This window comes from Nicotiana sylvestris, chromosome 12 (genome assembly GCF_000393655.2).
Source record: "Nicotiana sylvestris chromosome 12, ASM39365v2, whole genome shotgun sequence".
NCBI classification, from domain to species: Eukaryota; Viridiplantae; Streptophyta; class Magnoliopsida; order Solanales; family Solanaceae; genus Nicotiana; species Nicotiana sylvestris.
In genome coordinates this window covers 995,160-1,015,879 of record NC_091068.1, presented here as the reverse complement: position 1 = coordinate 1,015,879, position 20,720 = coordinate 995,160, and the positions used below count along the sequence as shown (strand labels likewise).

Here is a 20,720-nt window from a genome sequence, read left to right as displayed (position 1 = left end):
TTTCTTCCCATAATACATGTGAATCTACTGGACCCATAGTTTGTCTTTCTTCTTACACAGGTTCCATAGCAGTTTGCAAATTGCAGCTCTATTCCATGTACGCACATCAAGTACATTATATCCATCAGTAGTCTTTGGAGAGCACACTTTCTCCCAATATAACAGAGCTTTTTTTGATGCATCTACCCCTCTTGTCCATAGAAAGGTTCTACAGACTATTTCTATCTTTTTCATCATCTTCTTAGGAATTACAAATATCTGTGACCGATATATTTGGTTTAAGAACAATACTGTTTTGATCAATTGCAACCTTACTGCATAGGATAGGTATTTTGAAGTCCAGGAGATGATCCTTCCTATTATTTTCTCCAGTAATGGCTAACATTGTATCATAGAGATTCTCTTAGTACTTAGTGGGGCTGCAAGGTATTTGAAAGGCAAATCTCCCCTGCTAAAACCAATTGCTTGTATTATGCCCTGCTGTATATCTTGTGGTACACCCCCAAAGTATATAGAACTCTTTGTTGCATTTGCTTTTAGCCCAGATGTTTTAGCGAACTCCACGAAGCAATTATATACCATTTGAATAGAAAGAGCATCTCCTCTACAGAATAGCAACAGGTCATCTTCAAACCCTAACTGTATGATTTTTAGCTTATCACTTCTAGGATGGAAGTTGAAGTCTGGATTATACTTCAAGGTCTTGAATATCCTTGTGAGGTATTCCATACCAACAACAAACAGGTATGGTGACAGTGGATCACCTTGCCTTAGGCCTCTCCTAGCTTGAAGTGATTCCGCAGGTTTCCCATTAATAAGAATTGAATAAGACATTGTTCTCACACAGACCATTATCCATCTAATGAACCTCTCTGGAATATTCAAACTATTCAGAACTTGCTCTAGAAAATCCCACTCAATGGAATCATAAGCCTTCTGCAAGTCTAATTTCATCATACACCTAGGTGAAATACCCTTCCTCCCATATCCTGCAAGTTTGTTAGAAATTGATACTTCTAAAAATTAAAACAAAAGAAACCATATATTAGAAATTGGTTTGCAGAGGAACATTAATGTTATTATGGTGGAATCAACATTTGAACCTTATGAATTTGAGTTTAGGTTCGACTGAACCCGTGATCAAAGTGCTAGCTCTGCCCCTTATACTAGAAATTATGTTTTACATATTAACCTTTCAACTAATATAAGATATAAGATTAATATCAACTCCCAATGGAAGAAAATAACAAGAAAGTAACATTAAGCAAGAAATATTGTATACCGAAACATAATATATATCAAGTCTTATAAAACTGCACAAATATTATGAAATATTTAATAAATGACTTTTACGAGCTCTTATTTTTTCTTAAATTTCGTGCTCAATAGATTATACCATATAGATTGAGACGTACAGAGTAAATTGCTAATAATATGTCTAATGTTAATTTCCGCAAAGAAAAGTAAACATAACTCTCAAGCGAAAAGCACGTGATTGGCTCGTGCCCGATCCAATAATTAACGGTGCACCTGCACCGCCTCTCCATATAAATAGGTCAATATCCATATTTCATACTCAGTTCACCATAAATTTTTCGCCGTCTCAAGCTTTCTCTTCTTCTCAAGCTCGAAACCCTAACTTCAAATATCTCTTCTTTTAATTCTATTTCGAAAACATAATCAGGTAACAATCTTACTTCCAGAAATTTTCAATTTTAAAGATAGATTGCGTTTCACGAGCTCTGTTTTTGTTTTTGATATTTATGTTCATGTTATTACGCCGCAAAATGTTTTGATAGAGTAAAAATTGTGATTTAATTAGTTAAAGTTTATTTTTTTGTAGCTATCGGAGCCTTAATTTTATAATTATAGCCTCTTGTTATGTGGACTTGCGTTACTCACGAGCTCTTTTTTTTGTTTGTTTTTGTTTTTGTTATTCATTCATGTTATTATGCCGCAAAATGTTTCGAAAGAGTAAAAATTGTCTTTTAATTAGTTCAAATTTAGTTTTTTTAATTTATTTTGTAGATATCGGAGCCTTAATTTTATAATTATAGCTTTTGTTATGTGAGGATTGTAGCCTTTTGTTATGCGGACTTCTGAAATTTTCATACTTTTGTAGAAGTTATAACTAATGATGCCAAAAGCTGAGTACGAGCTCCTTTTTGTTTTTGTTATGTTATACACTACGAAATGTTCTGAAGGAGTAAAAATTTGTGATTTAATTCACTCAAGTTTAATTTCTCTCTCTAATTTTATAGCTATTGGAGCCTTAATTTTATGACTATAGCCTTTTGTTATTTGGAGACTCTAGCCTTTCGTCATGTGGACTTGTGAAAATTTTCTTGATGTTCTGGAAGTTATAATTAATGGTGCCAAATAGTTGAGAGTAAGGCTTAGTTTCTGTTGTTACACTTATATCAGAAGCAGAGATAGGATTTTGTTATGAATAATAATGCTGACAAGGATGCCACAAGGGATGAGCACATGGTGCCACGTAAGGGCTCTAGAAGGATCATTCCTCCAAAAAGACTTGAGGACTATTTATGGCAAGGAGGGGGCTCACGTGATTAATAGGCAGAGTTAGTTAGCCAAAAGGGTATAAAGCAGAGTGTCGTGGGCAGTGCAAAGGGAGGAAAAAGTTGTTATGAGTAGTGTCAATGTTCTCTTCTCCTTCTTCTAGTTCCTCACCCCTTCTGTTAGCCTCTCTTATTTTAGTTTCCTGTTTTCTGTATTTCCATTGCTAGCTGCAAATTGAGAGTGGTTCCTACAATTTGGTTATTGTAATTGAGTTCAATAGTCGGTGGAATAGTCGAGGTGCGCGAGCTAGCTTGGTGGAATAGTCGAGGTGCGCGAGCTAGCTCGGACAGTTGTATATAAGAAGGGGATTCATGTAGCTAATTCTATCTAGATTGAGGCGTTGCTGTTGCTGCTAGAACTTATTCCCCTTCCCCGTGCTTTTCTTTTGGGCTTTGTTTCCTTTTGAGGTCATTGGGTTATTCTCCGAGGAGAAGCTATAAATTTAACATACTTTTGCCTTTTCTAAGAACAACTACTGCTGCTCTCTGTTTCTAGTTCCTCTAGTTTATTTTAGACGGGAAGCCTGGGAAGTTGGGGAAACTGGTAGGGAACTCGAGCTTGGAGTTAGTTTCATCATATGGTGTGATGAAAAAATATAGCTGGGGAAGGGTCGAAATTTAGTTTCTAGATATTCATGTGAGAGGAGAGAGCTGATTTATGAGCAGAAGGCCTGATTATTTCTGTTTATTCTTAATGGGGATCCTTAAAAGGTTGAATGCTGTAGAGATGTGTTATTACTTGAAAAGGTGTGGGAAAAAGCAACTAAAGCTTCCATTTTTATCTGGATCTCATGTGTGTGTGCAGTTACTTTAACACATGTCTATTTGAACAATTGCTTTTGTCTTTTAGTTAGTACCTATAAGTTCCTCTGTCCTTTGAATAATGTGCTTCAAGCATCTGGGTTCTAGTGTGTGCTAGCATTGAGACTCTTCTTCTCTTGATCTTCCATCTACTGATATTCAAGTTTAGTTGGATAGTCTCCAACTCTCCATGTTGTCAATGCTGTGTTCAGTTGACTGACTTTCCTCCTCTCTCAGATGGCAGCTAAACCACTAACAAGTGAGGCTATTGCTCTTACAGAGAAGAAAATGGACATGACTTTAGGTATTATTGTCAGCTACACATGTTTTACGCGTCTCTTTTGGTTTTCTTCCTCTTTTGCTGATAATCAGTTGGTGCTTGCAGATGATATCATCAAGATGTCCAGAACAAACACAACCAAGCCTAAGAAGCAAAGAGTTTCAGTAAGCACATCGCTCTCTGACCATTTAGTGTTTATTTCAGCTTTTGTCAGTTTGATATGAAACGAGATTTTAATATTTATCATCTGCTTTCTGCAGAATAGAAGCCAAAAATTTTCTAATAATGTTGCTCAGGATAAATCTGCTAAGATACAAAAGTTTATGGACACAAGATCATCTATGAGACAGGTACTCATCACAATCTCTGAACCTATGAAGAATTTGATGGTTTCTTTTTCGTATTGGTGGATGCTGAATTATACTCCTTTGCTGATATTCTTATGCTTAGAGGGTTCTTGCTCGAAGAAGATCAAATTTTCAGGGAGACCAGTTCCCTTTGGCAACTGAGGCAGCCAAAAAGTCAGCAGTTGCTCCTATTCGCAATAGGCCTTTCAATCGAAGCCGAGCAGTGACTGTAAATAAACAGAGGTATGTTTAAACTGTGAACTGTGAAGTTAATATATGATTAAGCTAGTCGGTTATTAGTATCCTGGTTTGCTGCGCATGTCAAATTCTGAGCAATTTAACCCTCATTTGATGCAGGTAAATTGTGGTCCTATTTATTGTTGATGAATTTGCCAGGTGTCTCTCCTTTATGCACTTTAAAAGCTTGCTGATAGTTTGGTCGGGTGATGTTCAAGCTACAATCCTTGGAAGTTATATACTCTAAACCATGTTGTTAGTTTGGTTGGGGTTTCGTTCACGCTACAATATTTGGATGTTTGTTCAAGTTTCAAATGATGATTATTTTCCATCAGAACATTGCATCTAAAATAAAATGTGTCAGTGGACTTAAGTTTGTTCTGCATGTTTTGAGTTTGAGTCCTCTTTTAAGTTGGTATTGGACACCCGAGACTTGGGAAATTTTAAGGTGGATTAAAGTGCATCTGTGAGAGCTGGCATAGAGAAAAGAATGTGTTACAATATATTGTTTTACCTAGCTGCAATATTGCCCTTGGAGTATGAGATGAATGAGATCTTCCCCGTAATGGCAATAAGTGTGTATTTTGACTATTTTCTGGAGGTTTGTTTGGTAGCACTAGCATCATGGGGTATACTATGTCTCGTAAGTTTGTGGTTTTGGAATGGTTGCTTTCATATGAACAGACACCCTTAGAGAAGCTTGTCCCAGAATAACTCATTAGTTCTTTGAAAGTTGATCATCATTGATTTCCTTTTGAGTCACATTGAAGTATGTCCTGGTGAAAGCTTCTGTTCGAAGTAACTCAACTATTTGGCATGTACTTGTCTTTGAATTTCCTCTGGGATATGGATGATCAATTCTTTCTGATTTTATTTCCTCTGCCCAACCTCCAAAATTGTTGTTGATAAGAAGTTTGGAAAGGCATGGAGGCATTCATCTGTTGATAAGATGACACATGGCATTCATCTGCTTCCTTTCAGCACTTGCGAGGCTGCTGTGCATTTTTAGTTTTGCCTTCTACCACCTTAAACAATATTACTTATATTATTCATGGTTGGCGCGGTACCATTCATTTTGAAATGGTTGTTCCGGGACATGCAAGTGTTGATACTTCTCTTTCCAGGGGTTTGTATCCAACTGTGTGCAATAATCTAGACTAACCGGGGTTAACACTCCGGAAATTAAAAATGCCAAAATAGGAACAAGGATGGATATTGTTAGAAATGCCTTATGTCATAGAGTTGATCCACTAAAGTCTTGAGCAGCGGTGTAGGATCAGATCCCAAAGATAGTAAGTATTTTCTTTCTTATGAAAGAAAGTCTTCTTCAGCAACAAGAAGAAGGAAAAGAATTGAATAGAGGAACTCCTGAGCATTTTGCACTGTTTTGGAGGATAGATATTGCATGTTCTGCATATTAGGTTGTTTTACCAGAAGTTTTTAGGTTCGTAGTTGAGCTTTGCGAAGTTCGAAACTTTTACTTGCAACTCTAGTGAAGCAATTCTGGAAATCTTGGTGAAGCTTTACTTTTTGCTGAAGTTAGAAGTACTCTTGGATATTTGACTGATGATGAGATCCCAAGGATGTTATTTCTCCCACATCAATGTTCTGATAGTTCTACTTTGGACTTTGTTTCCTTCTGGTGGAAGATGAGCTTATGAAGTTCTGTTTCTGGGTGCCGCTTTTGTTTCTAAGGTTTGGCTAGTTGAGAACTTTTAATTAGCAGACTGATGGTAAGTTGGAAATATACATGAACTTGCTTATAGTGCTCTGCCACCACACATTGATCCTGCAACTTGGGGCTGCTCACTCTTTTAATAAGAAATCTGTGGATAAGCACTTCTCCTTACAGTTGCTCCAATTCTTTTTTTCCTTTTGCAGGTTCGGGGCTCCTTCGGTTCAGAGGGGTGCTGCAAATGGTGGCCGGTTTATTATTAAGGTAATTGAGGGTCCAACTAGAATTGATATAGCTGTTCTTAAGCTTATAAAGGTCCCCGCTTTTCTGTTCTTCCCACATTGAAATTTGAAAGCTTGGATTTGAGTCAAACTCCGCAAGGACCATATCACTGGAGGTGTCTCCATTTTTTGATAGTCTGATTTGTCACTTTTTAAAAGCATTGCCTTCTTGCTGCTGTCGGTTCTGTAGATCAGCTTGTATGCATCTTCTAAGGTTTGAAGAAATGTAACAGTTTGTGTTCTCTGTGTGTAGCAACAAAGGCGGGAGGTCAAACCAGTGTCAAAGCAGAGGCCTCAGACATTAGATTCTCTATTTGCAAATATGAAGGAACAGAGGATGAAGATGCATTCTCAGCAGAATAACGCTCCAAGGAGAAATGGAGGTGGGCAACAAATAGTGCCATGGGCTAGAGGTCGTTTTGGGAAGTGATGACAGATCATGTGCAGCTGATTCCATGTGCTATGGGCTAGTGTCGTTTTGGGATACAGGTTACCGTGCAGCTAATGCTGTGCGCTGTTGCAGATTAGTCCTTTGGGTCCGTGTTGTGAAGTGATAGCAGAGCTCTCTGCACCTGATCATTGTGGTTCTTTTTGTGTTCTTATCTTTTCTTGCGGAACGGCGAAAACTGTTTGGAACGTGTTGTGATTTGATGCAGATGCGCTTTATAACTATCAATATAAAAGACTTGTATAGCATTTCTGGGTTTTCGTTCGATTCTTAAGTTTCTTTATGTTTGATTCGTAAGGTCTTATATCTTTGTATTATTTGGTAGGAAGCATATATGATAAGAGTTGTCCCGAACCACGGACAAGGCATTACTAGTTTCTTTTTGGCACTATGCATTTGTCTTTAAATAGGTTGAATCCAACAGAAGTTTGAGTCTGAATCATTGAGATCTCAACTTAATTAAATGCACTTCTTTCTTTCAAAAGTATTTATCTTTAAATAGGTTTGAATTAGGGGTGTACATGGACCGGGTTGGTTCGGTTTTTATCAAAACCAAACCAAACCAATTATATCGGTTTGGATTGGTTCGGTTTTGTCGAGTTTTCGGGTTTTTTTGTTATATGTATATTATTTCAATTTTACTTTATTAAAATTATAGATAAAGCTTTGATAAGTGAATATATGTTTAGTAAATATGGAAAAAATTGATAAACATATGATCTATTAAAATATTCTAATGGGAGAATTTTTTTACTAACACATGATAGTTATTTTCTTAGTCGTCTAACAATAATTTTTTGCTAATTTACTCTTTCAAGGTCAATACATGAGATGATTCCAAATATTTCTATATTTTCTAAAGAAAAATCACTATAAAGTCTTAAAAATATAAATAAAATTTATATATTTATATGTCGGTTTGGTTCGGGTTTTATTACTTAATACCAAATCAAGTCAAACCAAAGTTTTTTAATTGATTTGAACACCCCTAGTTTGAATCTATCAAATCTTGTATAGACTTTTACTTTCAGGGACTTAAGTATTTACCATCACCACTAGCTTTCAAAATATGGTTACATCAAAGAAATAATTTAACAACGTTAAACAAAGTAATATTTTTTCTTTAATATTTTTTACGTAGAGTATTTATTAATAATTTATTTGAATTTTATATTGTTCAAATTTTAAATAAAGGCAACAACAACAACACAGTCGAATTTTACAAGTGAGGTCTGGGAAGAGTAGTGTGTACAATATCTTAATTATACAATGTTTAGTTCTAGATACAATATCTTAATTATACAAGGTTTGGCATTGAGTAAAAAAACCTGAACCAAATCGACATATAAATATATAAATTTTATTTATATTTTTAAGACTTTATAGTGAATTTTCTTTAGAAAATGTAGAAATATTTGAGATCCTCTCATGTATTAACCTTAAAAGCGTAAATTAACGAAAAATTATTGTTAGGCGACTAAGAAAATAACTATCATGTGTTACTAAAAAAATTCTCCCATTAGAATATTTTAATAGATCATATGTTTGCCAATTTTTTTCCATATTTACTAAACATATATTCACTTATCAAAGCTTTATCTATTATTTTAACAAAGTACGATTGAAATAATATTCATGTAATAAAAAAACCCGAAAACCCGAAAAACTCGACAAAACCGAACCAATCCAAACCGATATAGTTGGTTTGGTTTGATTTTGATAACAACCGAACCAACCCGATCCATGTACCCCCTAATTGCATGCACGCCCCAATACTTGATTTGACAAAGCCTTGAGATTCTTTAAGTTTTAAAATAAATTTTACATATTTTAAGACAATTTAAAAAAGCATTATAAGTCTTACTTGTTAATAGTTTAAAATATGAAAAAATATTTAAGATAAGCATGTCAATTAAAAACATTCTTTGACTCCCCAATAATATTATTTGGTGTAGATTGTTTTCACTATTAACTATTTTGCTGGACAACGGCAATAACCTACCAACGAAATGATTTCTCATGCCCACTTACAATTTAAATAGAACAAATAAATACAACAACAACAACAACGACCCAGTATAATCCCACAAGTGGGGTCTGGGGAGGGTAATATGTACGCAGACTTTACCCCTACCCCGAAGGGTAGAGAGGCAAATAGAACAAATAAATCTCATACTATATTTTATTTATATTTTTCAGATTTTATTTTATAGTGATCGTCTATGAAAAAGGTCATATAACTAAAATAACATTTATAATGAACTACAAAATCAGATAAATTTTCAAGAATACAATGTTAGGGAAACATTTTTCATTTTTCAGATAAATAGCAACTGCATTTTCCTTAATTATATATAACTCAGAAATCCTTGTAAATCTCATCATTTTTTTCTATATTCAGCACAAAACTAGGAAATGCAGCTGTGATATCCCTGCAAAATAAAATAAAAAACTCATTCTTTTAATTCAGTAAAATCAGCATAAATTTTGATAAATTAGCACTACTCCATTAAATTTGAAAAAAGAATTAAAGAAACCATAAAATTACTTGAGATATGGAATTGTCATGTTCTTCAATAAAGATGGATTTAGAGCTGCAAAATTATTCCATTCTTCTATATCTATCTTTCCATCCCCTTTTGAATCTGCCTCTTCCAATGTCTTCATGGCCCAAAAAAATTAGATTAAAAATATGAGTTAGTTAGCCTTAAATTCTACATTTTTCGGATTTTTATTGCATTTCTTTTATATATTGTTGGGGTTTTTGTGTGTTTGCTAGGAGCCGAGGGTGTATCGAAAACAACCTTTCTACCTGTACAAGGTAGGGGTACGGCTGTGTAGTGACTACCATCCCCCTCCCCAGATAGAGGCGGATTCAGAATTTAAACCTTATGGGTTCAGCTTTTAAGATTTTTAGCATTAAAACCATTATAATTTTGAAGTTATGAGTTCATATCTACTATTTATTCTAACTTTAATACATTTTACATATAAATTTATGCTCCGTGTCAAAAGTTATGGGTTCAATTGAACCCGTACTTATAGTGACATTCGCCTCTGTCCGCAGACTCCACTTGTGGGATTATACAGGGTTTGTTGTTGTTGTTGTTACGTTATTCGGACTCTTCAAAAATGCTATTGGGTGCTCGTTAGAAGCGGTGCATCTTTGGATGATCTAACACAAGTACGATAATATTATTGAAAAGTCCGAGCAACATAATTTAAATGTAAGATAATTTAGTGACCATCCCCCCCCCCCCAAGTAATTAGTTGCATATAAATAGTACCTTGTCGACAATATCTTCAACTATATCATCAGTGAGTATTAATTCTGACTCATATAATAGTGCTAAAATCAGCTCCTTCACCTGAACTCAGCTTAAATTCAAGGAGAAAAAACAGAAAATTATCTTAGTGAAATAAGGGCTTATTTAGCTTCTATTATGAAAAATTAACTTAAATAGCTGCCCACTTAACTGCTTTAATTTAATATAGTTGACGGATCTATAAAATACATATAATCCTTGTATAGTATGTCAATAACTATGTATAATCAGTGATTAATTTATGTATACCGACTAGAAAAAGTAACAATGAATATGACACGTTATTTGCGTAAAGCCTTCTATTAAAGGTCATATAATGCTAACTTCACACGTGGTCATCAAATTTTACTCACTATAATAATAGTCACAAACTACTTTTTTGTAATTACCAGTATAATAGTATATTCATACAATTATTTTTTCCATATTAAAGTGACTAAACTTTATCCATATATTAGAAAAATCACAACACTTTATTCACTATAATATTAACGGTAAAGCCACCATGCTGTGTACATTTGTCGTTATAGTGGATAAAATTTAGTGACTTTACTGTTATAGTCGATAAAAGTCAGACACGTTGATGTGATAAAAGTAATTTTTTGAAGTTACCGTGGTAGTAGAAAGTTTAGTGTTTAATAAAATAGTGGGTAAAATTCAATATTTTAAGGTGATTAAAGAAATAATTTTATGACTTTACTGTTATAGTGTCACAGAAGTGGTGCAAATTTACCTCTTCACGGCCAATGAAGCCTCTTTGCCATAAGTCATACAGTTTAAATGCAACTGCAGCATCAGAAACCACAGGGTTCAATGCAACAGTTGTAGCAATTTACGTTGCTCGGACCTTCCAAAAATATTGTCGTGCACGTGCCGAATTCTTTATGTATTTTTGGAGGATTCAGCACACACCCGATGATATTTCTAAAGAGTCCGAGCAACATAGGTAGCATCGTCTGTTTGATTTCATTGCCTTAAAAACACCTAATTGGAATTTCATACCAGCAATTTTCTGTGCTTGAGAAGCATCAGGATGGAAGATGCTTAGTGTACGAATAAACTCGCCAAAGTCTATTAGCCCATCATTGTTGGAGTCAAACAACTTGAACATCTATATATAACAGACATTACTGTCAAACCAAGGTTTAAGAAAATGTACATAATGAAAAAATGGCCATTGCCGGATTTTTCGGGTTCAACTGAATCTATTGCTTTCAGTTCAGATTATGTGTACCAAAAAAATTATAATATATTATATAATAAGATCATACTCATGCTGAAACAGTGGCAGAATAAGGAATTCTGGAAAGGGGATTCTACTACAAGAATAACACTTTTGGTATGTTGGATAAACAAAAGTAATCCTGGATAAAAATTTAGTACCGTATTGTCCCTTGTTTGGTTACTAATCATCAGACAAATAATCTCAGGATAAAAATAGTATCGGAATAATTTATAACTGCAAGAGGATGGAATAATAATCCCAAGATAAAGCAGTAAAATTGATAATCCGAGGATTAATATGACATGCCAAACAATCAATAAGAAATAATACCATGATAATTAATTCCAGCATAATTAAACCCAATATAACTAATTCTAATATAACTAATCCCAGTATAACTTGTCTTCAAACCAAACGACTATTAATTTTTGAACCCCTTTACCACTACCCTAGACGTTTCTCTTATGTCAAGGGAATTGAACATTAGTATATATATACAAAAAAAATAAAATATTTTTACTCTGTTCACGAAATATAATTTTTTTAATAAAATGGATTTAATTCCCTTCCCAAAAGGTGGCTCGACACATTTTTTTGCATTCACTAATTTTAAATTCTGAATTCGCCACTGCTGCAGCGTAAATATGTACATGCTGAAGTATAGAGCTAAAAAGAAGTTAACTAACCCTGTCTGAAAATAGAGATTGCTTCCTGCTATCTCTGAACAATCCAAGCTGGAACTCTTCCTGTAACAAACTCAATTATATTAAATCATCAAATATAATAAAGGAAAATTTTTAAGAAAGAAAGAAATGATGGAATTTACTTTGCTAATAAACCCATCTTTGCAAATAGAACAACTTAATTTTCTGAAGAGTTCATTTAAGGCCTTGACATCTTCCAAAGAAACTGAAATCACAAAAAATAGAAGTGAGTGGTAAGGGAAAAAGGGCAGCCCGGTGCACTAAGCTTTCGCTATGCGCGGAGTCCGAAGGAGGGCCGGACCACAATGGTCTATTATACACAGCTTTGCCCTGCATTTTATGCAAGAGGATGTTTCCACAGTTTGAACCCGTGACCTCCTGGTCACATGGCAACAACTTTACCAGTTACTCCAAGGCTCCCCTTCCGAGTGTTAGGGGAAGAAAATGAAAAAATAAAAAGGAAAACCCTATACGTACAATGTGTCTGAGCTGCGAGTACAACATGATCTTCATATATCCTTTCTTGCTTTCTTAAAGCACAGCCCATTTTATAGTAATATTTTTGTGTTGTTATGCTCTCACATTTATCTGTTTTGTGTAGGCTATATATAAAGAGGGGTTTGATTGTATAGATGGAAAGGGAGCTTTAGAGCAACGATGAAGTTAGCTCCGTGTATTCTATAGGTCACATGTTCAAGCCGTAAAAGCAGTCACTAATGCTTGCATTAGGGTAGGCTGTCTACATCATACCCCTTGAGTTGCGGTCCTTTCTCGGACACTGCATGAACGCAGAATACCTTGTGCAGCGGATTTGATTGCATGGATAAAAAGCATAGCCAAACGTTCATAAGCCCTTTACCTTACTTTCTTGACCATAGAAAGGTAACAAATGAGCAGGTTGAGTTAAATTTGAGTACGTCAAAAATGGTCAAATTAATAAGCGAGGTATGACCCCAACTAGTTTGAGACTAATATAAGGTGTAATTATTTTTTAGTGGAAAAAATTGTGGGAGTGACTTAGTAAAATGTACAAAAAATATACATGGGCGAAGCAATAGCTAACGTAAAATTATACTGGATATATAGGTTAATGTTACTTCTTCTACATATATACTAAATCTTGAACGTCCTTAGAGAAATTCAGCTACTGGCCCTATAATTAAGAGCAAAGTGTACATTCTATTAAAGGTATTTAGAGATTTCAACAATAACAACAACAACAACCCAGTATAATCCCACATGTCGGGTCTGCGGAGAGTAGTGTTTATGCAAACCTTACCCCTGCCCCGAAAATAGGCTGTTTCCGAAAGACCCTCGACACAAAAATTTTAGAGATTTCAACAATAACAACAACAACAACCCAGTATAATCCCACGTGTGGGGTCTGCGGAGAGTAGTGTATACGCAAACCTTACCCCTGCCTCGGAAATAAGCTGTTTCCGAAAGACCCTCGACACAAAATTTTTAGAGATTTCAAATGGTACATTATATTCTTTAGGTTATCATTTTCATTCAGGTAATTTCCTTTATTCTTTAATGTTGTTCAGCTAATGTGGAACCAGGTGCTGTTGCTTTTATAATGTGCGGTTGTAAGGAACAGAATTGTTCACATTCACCAAATTGGTTGTACATAAGTAATTCCCAATGTTCCAAATTCATGAATTATTTTCTCAAGAATCGGTAAAGTATTAAAGCTCAAAGGTCAGTGCTACAATAGCAATAATTACGCTTCAATTTCAAATAAGTTGAAGTCGGTTGTATTAATTGTCATTGGTCATATCGCTCAACAAATATCATTACTAAATGAAAATACGCAAACTAAGCCCCGTACCATCACTCTATTATTGCCATACTTGTTCCGCCGAATATGAGCTTTGATACCATTTGTTGGGCTAAACAAGCCCAAGGATACTGTACTCTTACATAATATAATATTGTCCGCTTAAACCAAACCCAACGATTTTTTCCAAACTTTACCTTCTTGATTGATAGATAGTGAGGCCTACGACTTGCTTCCTTATATTTGTTGAATTTAATTTCAGTCATTAATGTAGGACTTTTTTCTTTCAATAATTTCAGCCACTGATGTAGGACTTTCTTCGTACCCCCAACAATCGAAACATTTAAATTCTTACATAAAAGATTAGAAAATTAAAAGATGCAGGGAAAATAGAGATTTAAGCACCTTGAATTTTTGAAAAGCTAAAATGAGATAAGCAATAAATTCCAAAAGGATAATGACAACCATAAATTAGGCTAATGGTGGATGTAGCATATAATTAGCGGGTTCAAGTGAATTCAATATATATTTTCAATCGGAGTATAAATATATATGTGAAAAATCTCTAGAATTTTAAAATATTAATTATTTTAACCCCTAATTTTAGAAAGTATAATAAATATAATGATAAGTAGAACTAAAAAATTAATCCATCAAATTTAAATTTTAAATCCGCCCCTCCACCAAACATCTATTTTGACATAATCATTCATTTAATACTACGAGGTAAGGAGTGTACTAGCATTAAGTTATTGTCTTTCCTATCATCCATCTAAATAGAGATCTCTCTCGTTATCATTCATATAATCTTTGCATAAAATTTCAAATCCTACTTAGAATATATTCCTCCAATTAATTTTTCTAACTTATTTTTCGCCTTCTACCTATATTAAGCAAGAATATCTAGATCATAACCACTAGATTCGCCTAAAATAATATGTGCGCACCTTCTTTAGAAACTTGTCAGCTTAGAATCTTGCCAGTTCTGCTTGACCCGTCCTCCATCATTGGCATAATTTTATAAACCATAGCAACTCTCGTGGCAGAAGGTAGCGGCGTATGTAGCGTATATGTGATGGATTCAACTGAACCCATAATTTTTAATGCGGAACATAAATTTATGTATAAATTTTACTAAAATTGCAACAAATAGTAATTTGAACTCATAGCTTTAAAAGTATAATGAGTTCAATGCTAAATATCTTAAAGACTAAACCCATAGGATATAAATCCTGGATCCGCCTCTAGCAGAAGGGGAGCCTTGGCGTAACTGGTAAAGTTGCTGCCATGCGATCAGGAGGTCACGGGTTCGAGCCGTGGAAACAACCTCTTGTAGAAATGTAAGGTAAGACTGCGTACAATAGATCTTTGTGGCGCGACCCTTCCCCGGACTCCGCACATAGCGAGAGCTTAGTGCACCAGACTGCCTTTAGGAAATCTTATGACACATTCAAGATGACAAATTTCAATTTTTTTTTATTTAGTTCTTAAATTTCGTGCCTAATCAAACTATGCTACATAAATTAACACGGAGGGACAAATCTAACACAACTAATTCTTACATGAGATATTTCTGCTTCAGGAGTCTTCTGGTGGAATATACTTTAGTGACCAAACAATTTTTCCAAATTCAGTAACACACTTATGCTTATGATCTAACAGATCAGACCACTACAATAATGCTACAAAAAGGTAAGGTTATTATGTGGAGAATAAAGATGAAGATACTGGAATTTGTCAAAAAAAAAAGGTCCAAAATTTGCTCCTCTACTATATGAAATTGCTCAATTGCCTACGACAACACTTTTGAACAATTCATACAAGAAAATAGATTTTCGGTGACGATATTTAGTGGCGACTAATGAAATCGCCACGAACTTATGCCCATTGGTGGCTATAAACCGGTTGCATGTGGCGTACACAGGATATTATATAAGCGGTGTCACAATTTGAAGAAGCGGACTAATGAACAAGTTACTATAATGATAAGCATTGTCATTTTTTATATCCATCCTCAATTTTTTTATTTATTTTTTATACATATATAGTAAAAAAATTTGACGAAGTGGTGTCCCATGATACTGCATCAAGGTGCATACGCCCTGTCGGTTGCCATGATAAGTAAGAGTCTTAGTGGCGACTTTCCAAGTCGCCACGTATAACTGCGATTAAAGGTGAAATTTCTTGTAGTGTACCGTTGCCGTTAGCAACTTGTTTCATTTTTATGTTTTGCTCTTTATTGTTAAATAAAATGTCTAAGGGTTCGAGTGTTTCATATGGGTCGATGTGGACTTGTCACGTACACGATATAGCCAGTTTTCAGACTGGTCATTCAAAAATAGTCAGCTTTACGAAGTCAATGAAAAATAGCTACTATTTTGCTGCAACAGAGATCGGTCCAGCATAATACACTGGAGTTCGGTGCACCTGTGTATGAACTCCAGCATATTATGCTGGACCGTTATACTTTGATGACTCACTGGAGGCTGGAGCACCGGTGCTCGAAACTCCAGTATATTATACTGGACAATTATACTTGCTGGAACTCCAGTATATTATGCTGGAGTTCTAGTGTACTTATACTGGAACTCCATCATATTATGCTGGAGTTCCAGCATACTTATCCTGGAACTCCAGTATAATATGCTGGAGTTCAAGCATACTTATGCTGGAACTCCAGTATAATATACTGACGTATTTTCTGGGTTTTGAACAGTGTTTTCGCTCATATTTATCTTTACATGAAAAATGGCTAAATTTCAATTACTTTTGAAATTGGGCTATTTTTGAACGACCAGTTGTGAATCTGTTTATTTTTGAATTTCTCCCCGTGGACTCCTTTGAATACAGGGAGACGTTTTTTCAAATGTTCGAAACCTGAAGTAAATTAATTTTTTCACTCAATTGTTTATACTATTATGTATTCTATTAGTTTTCACATTTCAATTGTTTGATCAAATGGCATGAACTAAAGTATAAGCCTATTAATTAATTGCTTTTGTTAATTAACTGTTGTTTAAAAGAGAATATTACAATGACAATTTTTTCTTTTTAAATCTTAATTAATGGGGTAGACACTTGCATGTACATTAATTAATTTAATTAACGTCTTTCAATTTTCAAAGAGAAAATGACACAGAGGTAGAGGTGTTCATGGTTCGGTTTGGATCGGCTTTTCCTAAAAAGAAACCAAACCAAGTAAGTCGGTTTTTCAAATATTAGAACCAAACCAAACCAATTAAGACAATTTTTTCTCGATTCGGTTTATGTCGATTTTTCGTTTTTTTCGGTTATTTGTCGATTTTTTTCTTAAATATAAGACATACACTACCAAACACACATTTCGGTGACCATATTTTCAACGTAACACTATCAAATCAATTGCCCTTTGAGAAATTTATTATTTACCAAGATATATTGATGATAATTGAATCAAATAGTGATGAATAATTTAAGAACTCAATTAAAAATATATTATTTTTAACATGAAATAGATTCTTACACTTAACAAAAGAAAACTACTAATTAAACTAGAATGTATAGATAAAGAACTATACTAAAAATGCAAACGATTAATATTTACTATAAAAAATTTAAAACTTTGTATAAAAGTATACATATATATATGTGTAGTAATAAATTTAAAATAGCTACTCCTATATTCGGTTTGGTTCGTTTTTTTTTAATTAAAACCAAACCAAACCAAATTTGATCGGTTTTTAAATTTCAAAACCAAAACCAAATCAAACAAAAACGTATTGATTCTTTTGATCGGTCTGGTTTGGTTTTTAATTTGGTTCGGGTTTTAGAGGGAATCTACACTACTTCAAAAGGTGCATTCAATCTCACCTAAACCATACAGTACTTTTACTACTATTAAACTTTTAAATCTGACATAATAGTCCTTTTTTCAATTGAGGCCTAAATTTGTTATCAACTGGAATTCAAGATTTAAATTCTATGGGCCGTTTAGTTAGAAAGAAGTTACCCCAGAACTAATTATCTCTAGAGTAGTTATCCTGCAATTAGTCATTTCACCTTTTCACGGGGATAAAAAAAACACTACAATCCCGGGATAACTAATCCCACAATTAATTATACTGCACTTTTCTACCAATCAAATATGGAATAAACTCTTCTTAAATTTAATCTCGAAATTAATTATTCCTTATCCCTCATCCCAAACGAGCCCTATGAGTTTAACTTTTAAAATTCTTAGTATTGAACTCATAATATTCTTAAAGTTATGGGTTAAAATCTAAATTTATTGCTATCTTAGTAAATTTTTGTACATAAATTTATGGTCCGTATCGAAAATTATTAGTTCAATTGAACCCGTTGCTATAGGGCTACATCCGCCCTGTACCAGGTTAACATGCAAGTGTCTCACATAATGAGATTAAGGGCATCTTTGTGACCTTTGTAACTAAAATTAATCCTCAAAGAAAAACAGAAATTGAAAATAAATAATAAAGAGGGAACAAATAAGGAAGAAAAAGCAACAAAACAATTAAGCAGCTAAACACAATTAACTTTCCAATAACAAATCTTCATAGATTCATACAATTGACTACCTTAGAGATATTAATTAGCAACATATATAGTGAAAATCCTGTAATTTTCCATCACTAATGAGATCATATGTTAACTAGTAAGTAAACAAATTAGAGCTCACTAATCACTAATATAAACCAACTGCTATTGGTCCTATTAAAGGACCTGTTATTCTAGTTAGCAGTTCCAGCTCCGTATCAAGATCACGATCGATGTTATCACTAATATACTCGAGGAAGTCTTTGTTATACTCTTGTACATGGTCGAATCTAATCTACCTTCTATATAACGGACTATTTTTTGCTTCTCCACTTTCCTTCATCTCGGCCCTTCCCACTCTACTGGTCCGACCAATTCAAATTCGTGTCGTGTAAGGTCCACCGGAGACAAAAGAGCTATATCATTTAGGGCTGCTGGTGGAGGACTGATCCAATGCTAGTATTTTATTTTGCTTTTCATTTGGCAGCTTAAATACACTAGGAAGAGTAGATTTCCAATTAACACCACAAGAAGTATTTCTTTTGTGCTTTGTAGCTGAATTAGCAGTTGCAGCTAATCTCATTTGCTCAATTAAGGCATTTGTATTCCCTTCCTCTGATAATATTTCCTCTAATTGCTGTGGATTGATAACTAGCTTCACTCTCCAAACACCTGTTAGCAAATACAAAATCAGAAAGTAAGAAAAAGGGTTTCAGGCGCAGTGGCGGAGACAGAATTTTTACTAAGAGGGTTGAAAAAAAAAGAAAAAATTAAAAACTTAAAAGAGATTGTGTCCGGTGGGAATTGAACTAGCAACCTTACAAAGGTTTTAAATAAAAATTAAAAAAAAAACAAGTTTTTTAATTAATGTATATATCATTCAAAAATTCAAGTTTTAAATGAAAATAGAAAAAAACCACGTTTTTAATTAATGTATATAGCATTCAAGTTTTAGACGTTTTTAATTAATGTATATTTTTAACTAAGTAAATAAAAATGTATTTATAATAGTTTAAACTTTTAGATAAGATTATCACACACTTTAGCAAAGTATCATAGCAGACAGTGATACTCGAGTTCAAGTCTCACAGCGTCCACTATCAAAAAAAAAAAATATACTCATGAAAAAAAAAACTTGGCCACAAGTGAAAGGGGTGATGAAAACATAGGGCAGCCCGGTGCACTAAGCTCCCGCTATGCGCGGGTTGGGGGAAGGGCCTAGCCGCAAGGTTCCATTGTACACAACTTTACCTTGTATTTTTACAAGAGGATGTTTCCACGGCTCGAACCTGCGATCTCCTCACTAACATAGCAGTAACTTTACCAGTTACGCCAAAACTCCCCTTTAGCGCGAGTGAAAATACAATTAAGTAAATCAAAGTGACTATTTTGAACACTTCAAACTTTTATTAGACGAGATGGAAACACACTTCAAGAATATATGTTACAAACTATTCCTATCTAAAAATACCTTCTCGTGGAGCTGGCAAAACTTCCATAGCTGAACCTTTTGTCAAATTACTCGAAGAAACTCGAATTGGCTCTTTTTGTTCTGCTTCTGATATTCGTTCTTTTTCAATCACAGGGAGAAGATAGTAGAATTTTCCGTCGACGAGTAATTCTTGATCATGTAATGGACAAGACAAATGATTAGAACTAAAAATATTGTAACCTGGGAATTCATTTAGGACTTGTCGAACTAATTTTGGACCTTTAAGGTTTAATATTTCTCCAGAATCTGTCATAACACGAGCGAAATTAAAATCTAGTTTTCTTGCATCTGTTGTCACTGCTTTCATTGAACAGTTGCAGTTTCCCATTGATAAAAAAAGAGAATATTTTGCTCAATGAATGAAAAGAGAAATGGTGGGGTTTATTTGTAGTGTGTGAATTTGCGTGCATATATATATATATATATATATTACAAAAAGTTTTAATTTTGTGAAGTCACAATATACGTTTTTTGAATTTAAATAATATACATTAGGGTAAAGAATCTTTACATCATTCGGCCGTCTTTATTTGTTGTAGCAGATAACTTTTTTTTTTTTCAAGATCACAAATCTTATATTTTAAGAAGAATTATCTATAAATATTATTTGATTAACTATTTTTTTCTGTCCGTTCAAAAAAGAATGATCCTTTTCTAAATTTGAAAATAATTTAGCTTAAACTTTCAATTCTACATTTAAGGAGAAGCTTTTATAACCACACAAATATTTTGGATCCCTTTCTAACATGTTTAAGACCGCAAATTCCAATTTTTTTTATTTTTTCTTAAACTCTGTGTTCAGTCAAACTGATTCACGTATATTGGAACGGAGGGAGTAGTATACAATTATTTACACTAACATTACATATAACTTATACTCGATAATGTAGAAAACTATTTCTACTAATCGTTTACACAACAAAACCAAAATTTCTATAGCATTCTTGATGTAATAATCTGAAAAATAGAAAAAAAATAATCGGCTACAACGGTTAATTAAATATAAAGAGCA

General features: G+C 34.0%; 3 protein-coding genes across 4 annotated transcripts; 1 reads left to right on the top strand and 2 right to left on the bottom strand.

Moving 5' to 3' along the window:
* Window positions 1–1,574: 1,574 nt before the first annotated feature.
* On the top strand, window positions 1,575–6,896 carry LOC104210157 (uncharacterized). The gene is made up of 7 exons (XM_009758978.2): window positions 1,575–1,684; window positions 3,618–3,684; window positions 3,766–3,824; window positions 3,921–4,010; window positions 4,111–4,250; window positions 6,126–6,183; window positions 6,454–6,896. The coding sequence occupies exons 2-7, from the start codon at window positions 3,618–3,620 to the stop codon at window positions 6,628–6,630; spliced, it is 591 nt and encodes a 196-aa protein (XP_009757280.1). The 5' UTR covers window positions 1,575–1,684; the 3' UTR covers window positions 6,631–6,896.
* A 1,991-nt stretch (window positions 6,897–8,887) lies between these two features.
* LOC104210158 (calcineurin B-like protein 7) lies at window positions 8,888–12,477 on the bottom strand. Of its 2 annotated transcripts, XM_009758979.2 has the most exons (8): window positions 12,381–12,477; window positions 12,026–12,108; window positions 11,886–11,945; window positions 10,977–11,085; window positions 10,708–10,760; window positions 9,936–10,016; window positions 9,197–9,309; window positions 8,888–9,080 (listed from the first exon to the last, which is right to left on the bottom strand). In XM_009758979.2, exons 1-8 carry the CDS (start codon window positions 12,448–12,450, stop codon window positions 9,008–9,010), a joined length of 642 nt encoding a protein of 213 aa, XP_009757281.1. In that variant the 5' UTR covers window positions 12,451–12,477; the 3' UTR covers window positions 8,888–9,007. The 2 variants fall into 2 exon arrangements, with proteins under 2 accessions (XP_009757281.1, XP_070021218.1); XM_070165117.1 differs by lacking the exon at window positions 9,936–10,016.
* Window positions 12,478–18,200: 5,723 nt separating this feature from the next.
* LOC104210159 (uncharacterized) lies at window positions 18,201–20,093 on the bottom strand. The gene is made up of 2 exons (XM_009758981.2): window positions 19,688–20,093; window positions 18,201–18,888 (listed from the first exon to the last, which is right to left on the bottom strand). The coding sequence occupies exons 1-2, from the start codon at window positions 20,034–20,036 to the stop codon at window positions 18,638–18,640; spliced, it is 600 nt and encodes a 199-aa protein (XP_009757283.1). The 5' UTR covers window positions 20,037–20,093; the 3' UTR covers window positions 18,201–18,637.
* Between the last annotated feature and the right edge of the window lie 627 nt (window positions 20,094–20,720).

Coding starts and splice junctions, on each gene's coding strand:
- LOC104210158 (XM_009758979.2), bottom strand. CDS start 12,450: ATGGGCTGTGCTTTAAGAAAGCAAGAAAGGATATATGAAGATCATGTT. Junction 11,946..12,025: donor AAGATGGGTTTATTAGCAAA/GTAAATTCCATC, acceptor AGTTTGTTACAG/GAAGAGTTCCAGCTTGGATT. Junction 10,761..10,976: donor TCAAGCACAGAAAATTGCTG/GTATGAAATTCC, acceptor CTGATGCTGCAG/TTGCATTTAAACTGTATGAC.
- LOC104210159 (XM_009758981.2), bottom strand. CDS start 20,036: ATGGGAAACTGCAACTGTTCAATGAAAGCAGTGACAACAGATGCAAGA. Junction 18,889..19,687: donor TTTGCCAGCTCCACGAGAAG/GTATTTTTAGAT, acceptor ATTTGCTAACAG/GTGTTTGGAGAGTGAAGCTA.
- LOC104210157 (XM_009758978.2), top strand. CDS start 3,618: ATGGCAGCTAAACCACTAACAAGTGAGGCTATTGCTCTTACAGAGAAG. Junction 3,685..3,765: donor GAAAATGGACATGACTTTAG/GTATTATTGTCA, acceptor TGGTGCTTGCAG/ATGATATCATCAAGATGTCC. Junction 3,825..3,920: donor CTAAGAAGCAAAGAGTTTCA/GTAAGCACATCG, acceptor TGCTTTCTGCAG/AATAGAAGCCAAAAATTTTC.